Genomic DNA, 17915 nt, shown 5'->3' on the forward strand with positions numbered 1-17915 from the left:
GCGGGCAACAGGGAACGACCTGAACCCTCCTTCACAAGGGCATCATTCCAAGATCCAGAAAGGGCTCCGGACTCCGGCTCCTAGCTAAACCGCGTCCTGAGACCGGGGTGGCGCCGGTCACTTCCGGGAACTGAGCGAGCTCATCACTCTCCCCCCGGAGCTCCCAGAGCGCCCCTCGGCGCTCGCCCGGGCGCCGCCCCGCCCCGCCCCTGGAGGCACCGCCCACACCACGTGACCGCCGCGTCAGCTGACCGGGCGCACCCGGAGGAGGAGGGCCGGCTTCCAGGCGCGATGGTGAGGGCCGCGGGGTGACCGGAGGCGGGGCGCCGGGGCGGGCAGGGAGGGCTCCGACCCTCGCCTATGGGGCGGCGGGCGAGTGGGCGCCCGGGCGGGGAGGTGGAGGCAGCCCCGGCCCCTCGGCCGACACCTGGGTGCGGTCGTGAGGGCCGAGCGTCCGGCTGGCAGGGCGGAAGGGCCGCGGGCTTGGGGTCCCGGTGCTTCCTCGGCGGGAAGGAAGGGCCCGCACCCTCCAGGGCAGGAAGTGGAGCTTGCCCAGGGCGGGAGCGCTTCCAGGCTTTCCTCGGCCCCGGGACGACCTCCCAGAGGTGCCCTCTTCCCGGCCCTCCTGTGCGACCTGGAGAAGAACTTGCATAGAATGAGGCTCAGTCTCCGCCCTGTTCGCAAGTCCTTTCACCCTCCCCAGAGCCAGAAAGGAGTAGACGTGGGGCTGGGGCTTCTCAACTCCTCCATCCATCCATTCCTTCAACAGGCTTTGAGTGCCTACTCTATACCATGCAGTGTGCCAGGCACTGGGGCTTAAACTGCAAGAGACTTGACTTGGCAGTCATAGTTAATTAAGACTTGAGGGGAAGGGACCTAACTGTGCCTTGTGTGTAGCGTTAGGAAGGCTTCCTGAGGGTGACAGCCACCGGAGGGCCTGGGGGCAGGGAAGAAAACTGGCTGGCTACAGTGCAGTTTGTGTCCCAGAGGTGAGGAGGCTTGGGGAGGGGGGGGCTCTATCTTCGGACAGAACAGCATGTTCAAAGGCTTCAGGTGAAAGAGAGCATGCTCGCTAGCAATGGATGCACTTCATCTAGCTGGAAGGGTATCAGCTGAAGGTTAGTGAAACATGAGGCTCAACAGGTAACAAAGACCAAATCCTGCTGGGTCTTGAGAGCACGGAAAGGAGTTTAGACTTTAAGAAGAGGGCACTAGGCAGCTAGGAAAATCCTTTCGGCTGACTTGTGGAGGGAGCAGGAGGGGAGCAGAGAGCCCAAGCTGGGGCAGCAGACCCCCAGGGGATGGTGGTGACTTGAGTTAGGGCAGAGAGAGTGGAGATAGAAGTGGGGAAGTGCATGAGAGAAAAGGGAGAGCGCGGTGTCTGGGCTTGGCTCCCAGGTGGTGGTGCTCGGAGGGGTGGGAAACACAGGAAGTGGAGCAGGTTTCAGTGCAAAAGAGCAAATGTTAACTTTGATAGGTGGCGCTGTGTGAGGTTTCTTCGAGCCACCAGGTGCAGCTGGCTAGAAGACAGTCTAGATTTAAGGGTCTAAGGCTCAGAAGAGAAGCTACAATGCATTTATAAATTGGGGAGTCATCAGCACAAAGGTGGTCATTGTAAGTCTAAAAACATGTAACATCTCAGTGATGTGAGTTGGGAAGAGGGCCTAGGGCAGAACCTAGAGAAATGCCAGCATTTTAAGAAATTACACGAGGAACACAGTCTTGTAAAAAATGTAAATAATACAGAAATGGTAGAAGACTTCTGTGGGTTGAAGTCAGGGGCCCGTGAACTTAGGAAAAATCTCACATCTTAATTTTCACTAACTTCAAACTGAAATTTAGCATTTCCTTTAGTTGTGAACGTTGGCAACCAACCCCAGTATTAACAGCACCTCTGACTTTGTCACCAATAGAAATTAGAGATATTTTTGTATCATATTACAGCTGGTGACATTGTTCACATACTTATGCAGATCGTTTTTAAGTTATGATGGGTATTAGACTTGCATCATCACATCACCAATTTGTTTGACTATTTTGATAACTTAGTTTCCTTTGCAATCCTGTGTATTTTATGCATTTAAAAGCATGGTTTTGAGAAAGGCCTATAGGCTTCACCAGATGCCAGATGAGGCTATGGCAGAAAAAGGTTAAAAACTCCTGAAATAGAGACAGAAGTGCAAGACTGTCCTTAATACCCCATCTCCTCACCCGTTGTTCCAGGCCCCTGCCCCAGAGTAATGATGCAGGCAGTGTGCGGAGATCCCCTTCTGGGGGTTGGGGGAAGGAGGGTGAGCCAGCAAATGAGACCGAGGTCAGGACAGGGAGAAATCCAGGAGAGTATGCTGCTTCACCAGGGAGGACGGGTTCATGTGGGATGCTGCCCTCCATCCTGACCAGCTGCCTCCCTCCGGTACAGGAGTTGGGGAAGAGGAAGGCCAGATTTAGTGACAGTCATTTGTGACCATGGCTAGGGGACTTCATGGGAGGCCCACATAGAAACACCAGTGCCATGGGGTCAGGTGAAAAAGAGCAAGAGGGTTGGTGGTTGAAGGATTGTGAAGCAGGTCTGAAGTGGCTGAGAAGATGACTGGTAGGGCCACGTAGAGGACATGGTGTTGCCAGGCTGCACTGAGGGCCCAGCGGAATCAGGAGAACGTGGGTGTGAGGTATCCTCAGGTTGCGGGGTTTTGTTCCCAGCATCTGTAAGCAGCCCACATGTAAGAGGTGTGGAAAGCTGGACATGTATATTGCTGTGCCCTAGAGCTTTGTTGGGCAGACAGGACAAAGGACAATTGATCCAGGGAATGGAGGATATTGACAAGATGTGGCCGACAGGGTGGGTTTGCATTCTAACAGGAGACAGACCTTGAATAATTAATAAATGTGATGTCTGCTGTGGAGATCAAGAAGGAAGGATAGGGGCTAGAGCATGATGGAGAAGAGCTATTTTATTTGTTAATAGCTTTACTGAGATAAAATCAACAATAACACATTATAAATGTACAGTTCAATAAGTTGTGAAATGTGTATGTTCCCACGATCAAGATAATGACCATACCAACTGGCCCCTGAAATTTCGTTGTGCAAGGGGCTGTTTTAGAAAGTATGGTCAGGGGCGCCTGGTGGCTCAGTTGGTTAAGTGTCCGACTCTTGGTTTTAGCTGAGGTCGTGATCTTCAGGGTCCTGGGACTAAGCCCTGGGTCAGGCTCTGTGCGCAGTGCAGAGTCTGCTTGAGATTCTCTCTCCCTCGCCTCCTCCCTCTCGTTTTCTCGTGCTCTCTCTCACATAAGTAAATCTTAAAAAAAAAAAAAAAAAAGGAGGGAGGAAAGAAGGGAGGGAGGAAGGAATCATGGTCAGAGAAGAGCCATTTGGGCAGAGGCCGGAATGAGGCATGAGAACAGGCTGTGCGGGGCGGTGGGGGAGCAGCAAGCACAAGGTGGGGGAGTGCCTGGTGTACCAGGAGCTGCAGGAGGCCGGGGGGGTGGGGTTGGGGCTGGGGGGGAGAAGGAGGAAGTGGGGGGGCCACTGACATCATGACAAGGACGTTCTGTTCTGTGCTGTACCCCCAACGCTTAGAGTGGGGTCTGCCACAGAGAAGTTTGCCCCAGTCAGTGTTTGCCGAACACGTGAATGCCTAGGACAGGCAGCAGGGCAAGGTTCGGCGGCAGGTGGGTCCGTGAGAGGGTTCTCTAAACAGCCTGGTAATAGGCGAGAACAAGTGGCCAGAGGGCACCCATGTTGGACAGAGAACAGGGATCCCCGAAGAGCAATAATGGGGGAGACACGTGGCCACACCTCAGCCGTCCATCCTGACCGGCTGCCTCACTCCTGTGCAGAGGTTCCGGTTCTGTGGTGATCTGGACTGTCCTGACTGGGTCCTGGCGGAGATCAGCACGCTGGCCAAGATTGTTGAGTGCCCGGGGTCTTCTAGGGTGGGAGGAGGCAGGGATCGGGCTGGAGGGTGGGAGGTCACTCTGAGGTTGGGGCCTCAGTGCCCTCAGCTTGTCCTAGCCCGCTGTGTGATTCTAGTCGTGTGGCCAGCCCCCCAGCATGGAGGGGTGGGTGGGCCAGTTGGGCTCATGCAAGGCCTTCCCCTCCAGTCCTCCGTGAAGCTGAGGCTGCTGTGTAGCCAAGTGCTGAAGGAACTTCTGGGACAGGGGATTGACGTGAGTGCGGGGCCCAGCACCCCACTGCCCCATGACCCTGTGATCCCTACTGCCCTGAAAGTGCACCAGACCCAGGGAGGTGGGCGATCAGGATGCAGGCTGGGGCGCAAGCGGCTGGTGAGCAGGGGCCTGGCACCCTCTGAGGGCCTCCTCTCCCCGTAGTACGAGAAGATCCTGAAGCTCACCGCTGATGCCAGGTTTGGTGAGTACCCCACTGAGTCCGCAGACCTTTGGGCCCCCGCGGGTACTCGGGCTGGGGCTTAGCACAGAGGCCCCTTCCCCCCAGCCTCAGCAGAGGGGGAACACCGGTGTCGTCAGTCCCGCCCTCTGCCAGTTCCGGGGGTGGGGGGCAGTAGCAGTGCTCACTGCTGTGCTGTGAGCTGAATAGTGGGGCAACAAGAAGGTGGCAGAGGCCACAGTGACACCCCCTCCCCCACCCACGGGTCCCCCCCACCAGAGTCGGGCGATGTCAAGGCCACGGTGGCAGTGCTGAGTTTCATCCTCTCCAGTGCGGCCAAGCATAGTGTGGATGGCGAGTCCTTGTCCAGTGAACTGCAGCAGCTGGGGCTCCCCAAAGGTACGGGTATGCAGGCAGGCGTGTGTGCCAGGGGCTGCTGGGCAGCAGGCCAGGCCAAGTGGCTTTGAGATGTGCCCTGCCCTCTGGGCCAGGAGCCTGAGACCCGCCCTGTGAGCAGTCTGAGCCCCCACCTGCTACATCAGGGGGCCTCCATTCTGTCCCCAGAGCACGCGGCCAGCCTGTGTCGCTGTTATGAGGAGAAGCAAAGCCCCCTACAGGAGCACCTGCGGGCCTGCAGCCTGCGTGGTGAGTGTGGGAGGGGGCCGGGGCGGGGTATGGACTCCATTCTAGAAGGTGCATGCTGCATGGGAGGTGCTTGTTCTCAGAAAGAAGACTTGACCGTGGTCACAAGTCAAGCAGTCACAGAGCCAGGACTCCTGACTCCAGCCCAGATTTCTTTCCTCTGAGATCTGCTGTGGATAATCTCACTACTGATTATTGAGCACCTTCCCTGGGTCAGAGGGATGAGAGGTTCTCAAAGGTCCCACAGCCTTGAAGGGTCAAGAGCGGAGCCAGGTGTGGGCTGAGGGCTGTGTGGCTTACCAGCCTGTGATCCTGAGAGCCCCCCCATTTCACAGTGAATAGGCTGGCAGGTGTGGGCTGGCGGGTGGACTACACCCTGAGCTCCAGCCTGCTTCGGTCCGTGGAAGAGCCCATGGTGCACCTGAGGCTGGAGGTGGCAGCTGCCTCGGGTGCCCCAGCCCGGCCTGTGGCCATGTCTCTCTCAGCAGACAAGTTCCAGGTCCTCCTGGCAGGTGAGACTCTGCTGTACCTGGAGCGGGGAGGGGCCCTCTCAGATCCCACCTGACTGCCACCCACCTGCTCACCTCTTGCCTCTGCAGAACTGAAGCAGGCTCAGACTCTGATGAGCTCCCTGGGCTGAGGAGAAGGGTGTTTGGGGCCCATGTTGAGTCGCTGCCCTCCAAACTCCTCTTCGTGGGTGGCCCCAGCTCCAGGACCCTGGAGGCCTGGCCTCCCAGATCTCTGGCTTGCTAGGTTCCCACTTGAGAATTCAGCATAAGGATTCTGAGGACTTTTCCAGCATTGCCTTCCCTCCGCCATGAAGGGCACTTGTCAACAGTTTTCGTGAGCAGGAAGAATAAACAGAAGTGTAAAGGAGTGTGTGCACAGGTTTCTTTTTGGGTTCAGATGAAAGGTTTTTGTGAGAGAAACCAAGTGACATACAGACCTCCCAGACCCATTACTCATTTTCCCTTTTCAACTACTGGTTGAGGCAGGTCAGGGGTGAGGCAGATCGAGGACTGCAATGAAACAGCTTGGGTGGAGATAGGAAAATCGGGGTTCTGGTGTGCAGTCCTGTGCTGGCCTTGTCTGCAGGCAGGCAGCAAGCACGTGGCCCCAGTGCCGGACGCCCTGAGGAGAGAAGGGAGGGAGCCCTGCTCTTCCTGCCGTCTGTCTTTGGAAGAGAGAGGAGGGTCCCTGCCTGAACGGCTCATTGGCTAGAGGAGTGGGGGGGAGGGACTGAATGTTTGTGTCCGCCCCCAAATTCCTGTGTGGAAGCCCTGACCCCTCAATGAGATGGTCTCAGGAGGTGGGGCTTTGGATAGTAATTAGATTTAGATGAGGTCATGAGAGTGGGACCTTCATGAAGGGGTTAGGCCCTTATAAGAAGAGAAAGACAGACTCTGTCCAGAACGTGTACCGAGAAAAGGCCACATGAGAACAAAGCAGGAGAAGGCCCTCACTAAGAAACAAGTCTGCCAGCTCCTTGATCTTGGACTTCCCAGCCTCTGGAACTCTGAGAAATAAATGTCTGTTGTCGAAGCCACCCAGTCTTTGGTATTTTGGGACAGCACCCTGAACTGACTAAGACAAGTGGCCTAGAACATCTTGGGGTGCAGGGAAGCTACCAGACAATAACGAGTGCTGTCAAGAGGAGCCAGCTTGTCCCACTGGCCAAAGATGCGACAGTTTTAAGCATCAAAAAGTTAAGGACTGACTCCAGTGCTGAGCTCTGCTTCTGGAAAAATGCAGATGCGCTTCCCCCATTCCTCCCACTAAGTACAGCTGAAAACCTTGGACATTACATATAAAACAAACAGGAGACTCCGAAAGGTGAAGAGAAGGCAGATTTCACTGAGATCCTCGGGATCTGAAGAACAGCAGAGCAGAGCAGTCCTTAGGTTTCCTTTTTGCGCCCTGTGTCCTGGGCTGGGTGCTGGAGACTGGCAACCTGAGAAACACCAGGACACAGACTGGAAGCCCAACCAAAGCATGCTCTCTTGAGCCAGGGGATCAGGAAAGATCTGGCCATGTGGGAAGACAGGAGACTTACAGATGGTAACTGCTCTCCTCCGGTCACACCACAGAGAAACTGCAGCCCCTCTTCCACCACCCCCCGCCCTGGCACATACATATATATATATATTATATGTGTGTGTGTTTGTGTATAGATACAGATATTTTTTTAAGAGTGTGTGTGAGCAGGGGAGGGGGAGAGGGAGAGACAGAATCTTAGGCTCCACGCTCAGCACAGAGTCCAACATGGGGCTCGATCTCACGACCCTGAGATCGTGACCTGGGTCGAAATGGAGACTCGGGTGTTTAACCAGTTGAGCCACCAAGTGCTCCAAGAAGATTTAAATAAGATCCAGTGTCTCAGTAGCCCAAATGTCCAGGATTCAAACAAACAAACAAACCGAGAGTTAAAATCTCAACTTGAATGAGAAAACACAACAGATGCCAACACTAAGAGAACTCTGACTTGTATGGCAAGGATTTTAAAGTAGCCATCATAAAAATGCCTCAAGTCTTAACAAATAGAAGATACAAAGAATGAAATGGAAGTTTTATTTTTTTTATTTTTTAAAGATTTTATTTTTTGACAGAGACAGAGAGGGAACACAAGGGGAGTGGGAGAGGGAGAAGCAGGCTCTCCGTGGAGCAGGGAGCCCGATGCGGGGCTCGATCCCAGGACCCTGGGATCAGGACCTGAGCTGAAGGCAGCCGCTTAACGACTGAGCCACCCAGGTGCACCGAGATAGAAGTTTTAGAACTGAAATCTGTAATAAAGTAAAAATGGACTGAACAACAGAAGAAAGAGTCCATAAATTTGAAGATAATCGTAGAAATTACCCAACCTGATCAACAGAAAATAGTTTGGGAAATAAACACACAGAAAACAATAAAACAGCCTTGGAGCCTGCAGGATTGTAACATAAGATCTAATATTCATGTCATCGGAGTCCCAGAAGGTGAGGAGAAAGAGGGTGGAACAGAAAAAGCATGCAGAGAAATCATGGCTACAAATTTCCCCCGTATGGCAAAAGACCTAAGCCTGCAGAGTCAAAGCTGAATGAATCCCATATGGGTTAAACCCAAAGAAATGCATGCCAAGGTACATCATACAACAGACTTAGGAAAACTAAAGAAAAGAAAACTTGAAAGCAGCAAGAGCGAAATGACACTTTACCTTATGGGGGGAAAGCAAATGAGTGGATTTCTTGTCAGAAACCATAGAGGCCCAAAGGAAGAAGCACATTTTTCAGGTCTGAAAGAAACGTCAACTGAGAATTCTGGATTCAGCGAAAATTACCTCAAGAGTAAAGGGGGAACTCAAGATATTCTCAGATGAAGGATAACTAATGTAGTTTGTCACCAGCTGACCTAACCTAAAAGCGAAAGGAGGATCTCTGAACAGAAAGGAAATGATAAGGAATCTTGGAACATCAGGGAGGAAGAACAATGGAAGGAGTGAAGTTTTGGATACAGTTAGACTTTCCTTGAGCATTTTAAATTATGTTCAACAGTTGGAGCAAAACATAAAACATTGTTGGATGTGGTTCTTAAAGTATGTAGAGGAAATATGTAAGGTTATAAACAGGTTATTATAAACAGGAAAGGGTAAAGGAGGCAAGGTTTCTACACTTAGAATGTCAACACCAGTGAACTGTGACGAGTACGTTGTGTATAGTATCTCGAACTACTACCTCAAAGGCTGTGCAATGTACTACACTCAAAACCAATACTGATAAGTCAAACTGGAGTTCTAAAAATTCAGGTAGCCCACAGGAGGGCAAGAAGAAAACAAGAGAAGTGGAATAAACAAAAACAAAGTGGCAGACAAAAGATCACAGAAAATTCTAAGTCTCTTCAAACGTTTCACATTAGCTTGATTTCCCAGGTTGCATTCCCTCTTCTGTGGTGTCACAGAATCCCACAGGTTGTCATATGGCATTGTCATTTTGTGTTTACTCTTTTGCCACTTTTACCCTTCTGAATTTCTTAAGGATGGGAATTGTATTCCTGTGTGTGTGTAGTCCCAGCGCGGTAAGATAAGGGCTGCAATGGATTTCCTGGTGTTGAATGTAAAAAAAAAAAAAAATCCATGAATTGGTAATAGAAAAGAGTCTATAAAAGCAAAGTCCCTCCCCCCAAAAAACCCCAAATGAGCCCTAATTTGTCACCATTGGATGTTACTGCACCAAATTCTTAGTCTGAAAATTGATCATTAGAGGGAAGGAATTCAGAATTTATCCTATCTTTTTAACATTTCAGGACAACCAAATGGCTTTAGTCAAAGAGGTAAAGCTCGTCTTTACAGAAGGATTCCAGCTAAGGTACATGGAATGAGAGAAAACCACCACTTTGTAATTCCCAGTTAAATACTTGATTGAGGCAAGGATCATCGAGGATGCTAGAGCCATTAGGTGAAAAGTTTAGTGATGTGAAATGATACTTGCTAAAGAATCCCCTCACACAAACAGTCCAGCGCCCCCCAGCTGGTAACTGGATAAACACGGTGGCTTGTTACACAGTGGAATACTACTCGGCAATCAAAAGAAAACCTCTAATAAGCATAACAACATGGATGGATCTCAATGCATTATGCTAAGAAGGCAGACTCAGAAGGCTACATACTGAAGATTCCATTCATGAGATATGGAGAAGGCCAAAAGGTTAGGGACAGGAAGCAGATCAGTGCTTGCCATGGTGGGATGTGTTGACTACAGGGGGCGTAGGCAAATTGCGGTGGTGGGGGGAGGTGATGGGAATGTATTCTTTTTTTTTTTTTTAAAGATTTTATTTGAGAGAGAGAATGAGAGAGCGAGAGTGAGCACATGAGAGGGAGGAGGGTCAGAGGGAGAAGCAGACTCCCTGCTGAGCAGGGAGCCCGATGCGGGAGATCCCGGGACTTGAGGATCATGGCCTGAGCCGAAGGCAGTCGCCCAACCAACTGAGCCACCCAGGCGCCCGGGAATGTATTCTTTGATTGTGGCCCATAGTCAATGTGAGTGTATATATTTGTCAAAACTCACACTCTACAAATGGTGTATATTACTGTATATAAATTATACCTTAATTTAAACAAAACAGACCAACAAAGAAATCACCCCATCGATTACTTAGTGGTCACAAGGTGTGAGGCATATCTTTACAAAGCTGAGACAGGCTGTCACAACCTCACCCATGATCAATTTCAGCCTCACTGATGTTGGACAACCAGATGTTGGGTGTCTCCTAATGAGATGCAACTTGGAGTACAGAGCACCCAGGAAAGAGAGATGTGTCTAAGGAAACATTCAGACAAATCCAGAATGTGATGGGGCAGCTCAAAAAACAACTGGCTTGGACTCCAGAAAGGTCAGTATCATGAAAACAAAAAAAAAAAAAGGGGGGGGTGAGTGGGAGATGGAGAGGGTGGTTCCATCTAAATAAAAAATGATTAAAGAGACCTATAACCCCTGATTGGACTCTGCTTTGAACAGACCAGCTATAAAAGACATTTTGGGGACAATTAGGGAAATTTGAAGGTGGACTAGGTATTAGATGGTACTGATTTTATTAGGTATGATAAATGTGGCTTTGTAGGATATTGCTTTTTAGAGATGCATGTTGAAGTATTATGGATGCAATGTCGCAGTTCGCCTAGTTTACTTCAGAATACTTCCGCCCAAATGAGGAGGAAGCAGAAGTAATATGAAGGGGCAGATCCCGGCTATGGATCAGGCACCTGTACCGGCCGACCACACTTAAGATGGAATGCACGCTCCTTATAGAGGCCTCTTTAGACCAGACCTGACCATCTGCAGTGGGTTCTGCTTCTCCGCCCGTTTTTTGTTGCTTGGCTGCACTTGCCACCCGGCAGGTGGTGATGGTGCTTCTGTTTATGTGTTACGTCTGACTGTGCCTGGATTCTTAGGGGCCACCATCGGGTCCCCAGGGCCTGCGTTTATCAAGCACCTGCGCGCCCTGCGCACAGCTGCAGGTGCCTCGGCCTCAGGACCTTGCTGCTTGCTGTTTCCCGCTGGGAGGGCCGACCCTGTCCGGGACTAGGCCGGTGACTTGCCCCTAGCCACGGAGACAGCTGCAACCCGGGACCTCAGACCTGACCCGATCCCGCCGGCGCGGAGCAGCGGGAAGCCAGGTTCCTCCACCACCTCCCGGCCAGGTGACAGCCCCAAAGGCTTTCCCACACTCGGGGGCCTCCAGCTCACCCCGGCTAGCCTCTGCCACCTGCCGGAGAAACTACACTTCCCAGCAGGCGCCGGTGCGGCGACCTCAGCTCCCAGCGTGCTCTTGGGCGCGGTCCGCCGCACCTCCCCGCCCCCCCCCCTCCGTGTTAACCCTCTCAGTGGCTGCCGGCTGGCGGGGAGCCGCACGGGGAGCAGGTTACCCGGGGGCAGCGGTGCTGCAGAGCTGAGGAGGGGATGGAGTTCGGGGACGGGCAACGGGGCGGGGTGGTGAAGGGGAGGTGAGCACGAGGGTGGGTGCCCGCCCTGCGGAAGTTAGGAATCTGGACGTTCACCTTTTCCCGAAAAACGAAGCCTTTCGGGTGCCAGACCCTGGACGGCGCTGAGGAGGGGGACAGGGGTAAGGCAATCTGCCCTACCTAGCTGAATGCCCCCTCTGCCCCACACAAAACCTGGCCTTGATCTGGGCAGGTCCCGGAAAAAGGAGAGTGGAAACTCCCCTCCCGCAGCCAGGCGTGGGGGGCGGCGGGCGGGATGGAGTTTGCTTCGCTCGGCCCCGACGCCGATGTGAGCGCTTCCTTATGCCCCCACCCCCGGACCTTGACCCGGAGCTCCGGAGCCCTTCCTGTCACCCCTGTCCTCCTCCCTCAGAGCCGTGGGCACCTGGTGCCAGCGCACCTGCCTTCCCTCGTCCTCGTCCTCGCTCTGGTCCCGAGCAGTGCGTCGTGGCAGGCTGGTCCTCGCTGCGGGCAGAGTGTCTAGCATCTTCTCCCAGTTCTCGTTCCCCCGGCGGGATCAGGTTCCCTCCCTCAGTTGTTGCGGAGCAGGTGCAGGCCGGGTCCTAAGAAGTGGAGTCGTGAGCAAGCCGAGCTTGTCCTCTGGGGTGGGAGTGGAGGTAGAGGCAGACAACAAACAAGATCATTTCAGATTCTGGGGGTGCCATGAAAAGAAAACTCGTGGGCGGGGGGATGCTACCTCGGAGAGGGTGGTCGGCGAGGGCCTCTCTCAAGTGTCCCAGACTGAAGGGACAGCAGGGGCAAAGACATGGGCCTGGGAAGACGGTGCTTGGAGCCAGTGAGTGAGGGCGAGTGTGGGAGGAACGAGAGGACAGTGTGGGCCCAGAAAGGATCTGGACTTTATTCTAAAAGCAGTGGGGGGCTCACGAAAGCCCCATGGAAGGTGTAAAATAAGGCAGAGTCTCGCTTCCCCAGCCTGAGCGCCATAGTGCCCTGGGCTTTCTCAGCACTTTCAGGTGGGGACCAGGACCTGTGACCGGGCCAGTTGACTTGTCCGCCCATCCCAGCTGGTAGTGGCCCCCTGTGGCCCTCAGGGTTCTCCTTTATAAAAGGGGGGGATAATTTCTACCTCACAAGGTGCCACTTGGCCCCACCCGCTGTCACCCTCCCCCCACAGGGCCCAGCCACCTGCCCACAGAATGCCTGAGGGCCCTGAGCTGCATCTGGCCAGCCGCTTCGTGAACGAGGCCTGCAGGGGCTTGGTGTTCGGCGGGTGTGTGGAGAAGTCACCTGTCAGCCGCAACCCTGAGGTGCCCTTTGAGAGCAGTGCGTACTGCATCTCATCCTCGGCCCGTGGCAAGGAGCTGCGCCTGACCCTGAGCCCCCTGCCTGGGGCCGAGCCCCCACGGGGGCCACTGGCTCTGGTCTTCCGATTCGGCATGTCTGGCTCCTTCCAGCTGGCGCCCCGGGACGCATTGCCGGCCCATGCCCACCTGCGCTTCTACACAGCTCCCCCCGGTCCCCCACTCGCCCTCTGCTTCGTGGATACCCGCCGCTTCGGCCACTGGGACCTCGGGGGCGAGTGGCAGCCCGGCCGCGGGCCTTGTGTCTTGCTGGAGTATGAGCAGTTCAGGTAGGCCCAGCACCAGGCGTGAGGAACACAGTCTTGGGCTCCGGGCCTGGCTCTGTGAGTGCCTCGCTGGCCAGTGAGGGGCAAATCTAGTCCCCTCTGGTCCTCAGTCCCTTTGTGTGTCGACCAGGACAGTGTCCTTTCCCGGGGACAACTCTCTGAGCTAATGGATGTGGAACCCTGCAACTAATGTGGGGGGGAGGGCAAGAGGAGGATGGGCAGGCCTGCCCTGAGGACACATGGCCAGTTCGTGTCAGAGCTGGGGCTCAGCCTCCCACTCTGCTTCTCGGAGGCTAAGAAGAAAGGTGAAGGGGCTTTAACCACCTGGTAAGAAAGGCGGCTGAGCAGGAAGGAATTGCTTCAAAGCGGTGGGCAGGGGACTACCTCATGACACGTTTCTGAATCGGGTTTGCGGTCTCCCACATTCTGCCTGCCCACTGGTCTGTGACTGTCCCATGGTCTCCTCTGCCGGAGGGGTCACCACCCCACCTGGGATGTGATGCGTGTCACAGAGGATGGCACGCTGCCAGCCACTTCCCTTCTTCTAAAGGTGAAACATGAATGGGTTTCTATTTTGTGCCAAGCCCTCTGCCAGGTGTCAGGGGTACCACAGTGAGCAAGATGGATGTGGTCCCTCTCCCACAGAGCTAAAGTTCAGATAAGGCAGGGGGAACAAGGAACAAAGTAGATGAATTTAAACAGACACATGCCTGAAGAAAAATCCAAGAAGTGGAGAATGACTCTTGGCCAGGGGTTGGGGGGGTGCGGTGGGGAGAGGATTAGGAAAAGACGACTCTAGGTGACGTTTGAGCCAAGGCCTGCCCGAGGAAAAGGAGCCAGCCTTTGCAAAGCCCTAGAGGAAAAGCACTGTAAGGGACAGAATCACAGACTCAGGGCCTGCAGTGGACTTAGCCAGTCTTCCCTTCCTTGGGGCTGGCATGCTTTCCATTGGGCCTTAGACTTGGTTGTCCTGAGTGGGTCAGGGAGTCTTGAGCACTTGACTCCTGGCCTTCCCAGGCTCGACCCTGAGTGCACCCCAGGGAAGCGTCTGTCACCGTCCTGGATGCCTCCCATCCAACTTTGCTGGGAAGTCATGGCACAAGTTCTCTCTCTGCCACCTGGCTCTCAAGTTTCTCTCACCTGCGAATTTCGGCTCTTTTCTTGGTCTCACAGCTGGGGAGCGTGCAGGGGTCTGCTCCCCTTAGTGCTCTGACCACCTAGGCTAATGCTCCACACTGACCTTTACCCCAAACTCTGTCTTCTGGCCCCTACTTCATATGCTCTTCGTGCCCGTTACTGAGTCAGTCTCGCCAGGAACCTTTCCCACAAAGAAACGAGGTGCATTTCCTCTTTGTGGGGGTGAGGAGGGATCGGGGACCCCTGGAGGTGGAGTGGGGGTTGCCGGGACACTCGCTAGCCAGGACTTGTCACCACACACCTGCTACACAGAACCAGTACCAGCTTCCTTGAAGACAGGGAGCTCCAGACTGCAGGCACACCTGAGCTCCTGGGATCACCTTGTTCTCCACCCAAGACCCTTGAACCTGAGGGTCTTTGGTGATAGACACACATCTACAGACTTGTGTGTTTCCTTGAACACGTTGCTTTTTTTTTTTTTAAGATTTGATTTATTTGACAGAAATAGCCAGAGCAGGAACACAAGCAGGGGGAGTGGCAGAGGAAGAAGCAGGCTTCCCGTGGAGCCGGGAGCCTGATGCCGGGCTCAGTCCCAGGACCCTGGGATCATGACCTGAGCCGAAGGCAGACGCTTAATGGCTGACCCACCCAGGCGCCCCGCATTTTTTTTTTAAAGACTTTATTTGAGCACAGGCAGTGGGAGAGGGAGAAGCAGGCTGTCCGCGGAGCAGGGAGCCCGACCACGCGGGCCTCGATCCCAGGACCCCAGGACCCCAGGATCATGACCCGAGCCAAAGGAAGACACTTAACCAACTGAGCCACGCAGGTGCCCCAAACACATTGCTTTTGATTGGTATTTTTCACCTTTCATAATGAATTCAAATCTCATACTGGTGTTTCCAATAAGTAGGAAATTATTCCCAATAAATAGGAAAATGGAGGGCGCCAGTTCAGCAGGGAGTCCGCTTCTTCCTCTTCCTCTCCTCTGCCTCTCTCTCAAATGAATAAACAAAATCTTTAAAAAAGGAAAAAAAAAAAAAAGGAAATGGAGGTTCCTGCTGCCAAAATAGCACTGAGGCTGGGAAACCGGGAACTGGGGCTCCCACGTTCCTTCCCCTTGCATCCAGGTACCCCCGGCCCCTCTCTATCCTGTGGCAAGGCCTCAGGGATGGGGGCAGAGAAGGGGTCTCATGTGCCCGGGCTGGCTGTGTTCCTCCAGGGAGAACGTGTTACGAAACCTAGCGGACAAGGTCTTTGACCAGCCCATCTGCGAGGCCCTCTTGGACCAGAGGTTCTTCAATGGTATTGGCAACTATCTTCGGGCAGAGATCCTGTACCGGTCAGCAGGACGGCCATGAGGACTAGGGAGGGCTGGGTGCGCCCACATTCTCCACTGCTTAGCATGGCTCCCTCTCTCCACCCCACTGCAGGCTGAGGATACCCCCCTTCGAGAAGGCCCGCAAGGTTCTGGAGGCGCTGCAGCAGCACAGGCTGGTGAGGGTGTGGGGAGGAAAGCGCACAGATCGATCAGAGCAGGCCAACAAGTGTATAGGCTGGGTTAGGTCTCCAGCTTTGGGCCCATTTCCCTTTCTCTGCAGTGTCGGGGGTCGGGGGCAGATGGATTGTCTCTCAGTCCTGCCAAGCTCCTGGGGTTCTGCTCCCCACTGCTCAGCTGCCTCCTGAGTGGCCCTGCCTCATGCTGACAGCCAGTTCCTGCCTCTGCCCCTTCTCCAGAGCCCGGAGCTGACTCTGAGCCAGAAGATCAGGGCTAAGCTGCAGAACCCAGACCTGCTGGAACTGTGTCACTCCGTGCCCAAGGAAGTGGTCCAGCTGGGTGAGGCCTGGGAGCCAAAGATGGCTCTACCTCTGCTTCAATATACTGTGTAACCCCAGGGCAGTTCCTGCCCTACCTGGGGTATGGATGTCTGTAGATCTAGTTGTTGCTACAAGCAACAAGCCTCCTCACTTGTTAGGTATCTATGTCCTCTGAGCAGCCCAGGAGGCCGGCAGGACAAGGATTATTCACCCCACCCCATGATGGGAAAGCCATGGCCCAGAGTGGGTAAGCCACCAGCCTGAGGGCACACAGCTGGAGGAGGGAGAGCCTCGGCCCCCTGACTCAGTCCATCAGCTAGTAGCTGAGGTCTGGGCCAGGCCGACCAGGTTCCCCCTCCTCCCAGCCTGAGTCCGCCCTGACTTCGGCCTGGTTCCTCTGTCCCACAGGGGGCAAAGGTTACGGGCCGGAGAGCGGGGAGGAGGACTTTGCCGCCTTTCGAGCATGGCTTCAGTGCTATGGCATGCCCGGCATGAGCTCCCTGCGGGACCGGCGTGGTCGGACCATCTGGTTCCAGGTTTGGGCCCTAATCTCACATAGGCAAATGGAGATCCCGAGGAAGCTAGTGGGGTGGCCAGACCTGGGGTCACAGCAGGGCAGGAGCTGGGGTCTCCCAGGAGCAGATGTCCAGGGCCTGCCGTTGCCCCCCATGCTTTACCCTTCCTCTCCTCAGCCCCAGGGTCCCAGCCAGTAGAGTAGCCCAAGGCAAGGTGGCCTTGTTGATGTGGCTCCCACCTGCGGAGAACGGGGCAGTCAGAGGGGCTTCTTAGGGGAGTAGCTCCACTGATTTGGAAGGATAGCTGTGAGCTCTGCCTCTCCAAGGAAAACTCCCCCTGCCCCAGCCAGGTTGATTCCTGAATTCTCCTCATTCCATTTTAGGGGGATCCTGGACCCCTGGCACCCAAAGGTAAGCTACTCTTAACGTAATAAGCTGGGAGAGCAGGAAGGACTAGTTGCTTGCAAGAGTTACATCACCCTTCTCCATCCCAGTCCCCACTCCACCCCTGGGAGTCACCCCAGAGCGGGAGTCTGCATAAAGGGGGCTGAGGGCAGAGGACCCTCCGGCCCCAGTGTCAGTGTCCTGCAGGAGGCAAGTCCCGCAAGAAGAAATCCAAGGGAGCACAGCAGGGGCCTGAGCACAGAATGGAGGTATGGCCCCTCCCTGCATTCTCCCCTGCCCCGCCAGCTGCACCTCCCGGGCGCCCTCCCTTGACAATGGGGGGCAATGGTGGGTCCTCAACAACCTCTGAACTGCTCACGGAGCCCCTTGGGGACCTGTATCTCCTCTACTCAGGACCCTCTCCTTCCAAGCACGGCCCCTCCCGGCACATGTGGGGCTAGCAGAGGCCCTCCTGAGCAAAGTAGAGCAGAGCAGCCTGAGGGCACCAGCCTCCAGCAGGGCCCAGAGGCCCCCCGAGTCCCTGAGAAGGCAAAGAGGAGGAGGCGACCAGCAGCCGCAGGTTGGCCTTGCTCAGCACGCTGCTCTGGGGGCAGCGCAGGTGGGAGGACTGCGGACGGAGGTGGCAGGGACAGGCCGCTGGGGCAGCCCTCAGCCTGGGGTCTGAGCGGCCACCTCACCTGCCCTCCTCCCAGGCCACCGCAGACCCCGAAGGATCAAGGCTGACACCCCATCCTTGGAGAATGAGGGGACGGCAGCCTCCTAGCCGGAGGGTCTCCTTGCTCACGTCCACCTGCTTCCTCTGCCGAGCCCTGCGGGGGGGCCTGGGCGGCTCACCGGAAGCAGGCTGGAGCTGCTGGGGGGCCAGGTGCCCCTGGCCCTGTGGCTGTTCTCTGCACACCTCTGATGTTTTTAATTGTACCCCACCTTCCCCATTTTTTAAGTCCACCTGAAAAATGCTGTCATTTTTAATAAACTAATACACTTGAATTTCTTGGCA

General features: G+C 54.7%; 2 protein-coding genes across 8 annotated transcripts; both read left to right on the top strand.

Moving 5' to 3' along the window:
- Positions 1-234: 234 nt before the first annotated feature.
- On the top strand, positions 235-5865 carry COMMD4 (COMM domain containing 4). The gene is made up of 8 exons (XM_025884087.2): positions 235-294; positions 3840-3911; positions 4104-4169; positions 4332-4371; positions 4627-4746; positions 4912-4992; positions 5325-5501; positions 5589-5865. Exons 1-8 carry the CDS (start codon positions 292-294, stop codon positions 5627-5629), a joined length of 600 nt encoding a protein of 199 aa, XP_025739872.1. The 5' UTR covers positions 235-291; the 3' UTR covers positions 5630-5865.
- Positions 247-17905, top strand: NEIL1 (nei like DNA glycosylase 1). 7 transcript variants are annotated; one of them, XM_073877388.1, is made up of 12 exons: positions 247-294; positions 10191-10350; positions 10856-11158; positions 12594-13049; positions 15403-15522; positions 15614-15677; positions 15918-16017; positions 16407-16534; positions 16897-16924; positions 17105-17166; positions 17312-17477; positions 17611-17905. In XM_073877388.1, exons 4-12 carry the CDS (start codon positions 12616-12618, stop codon positions 17679-17681), a joined length of 1173 nt encoding a protein of 390 aa, XP_073733489.1. In that variant the 5' UTR covers positions 247-294; positions 10191-10350; positions 10856-11158; positions 12594-12615; the 3' UTR covers positions 17682-17905. The 7 variants fall into 7 exon arrangements, with proteins under 7 accessions (XP_073733489.1, XP_073733488.1, XP_025739869.1 ...); XM_073877387.1 differs by lacking the exon at positions 247-294 and adding an exon at positions 8715-9665; XM_025884084.2 differs by lacking the exon at positions 247-294 and adding an exon at positions 8715-9665 and having other exon boundaries at positions 10970-11158.
- The last annotated feature ends 10 nt before the right edge of the window (positions 17906-17915 follow it).

The sequence above is a fragment of the Callorhinus ursinus genome, unplaced genomic scaffold, assembly GCF_003265705.2.
Source record: "Callorhinus ursinus isolate GAN/ISIS: 27379988/994484 unplaced genomic scaffold, GSC_fseal_2.0 scaffold25, whole genome shotgun sequence".
NCBI classification, from domain to species: Eukaryota; Metazoa; Chordata; class Mammalia; order Carnivora; family Otariidae; genus Callorhinus; species Callorhinus ursinus.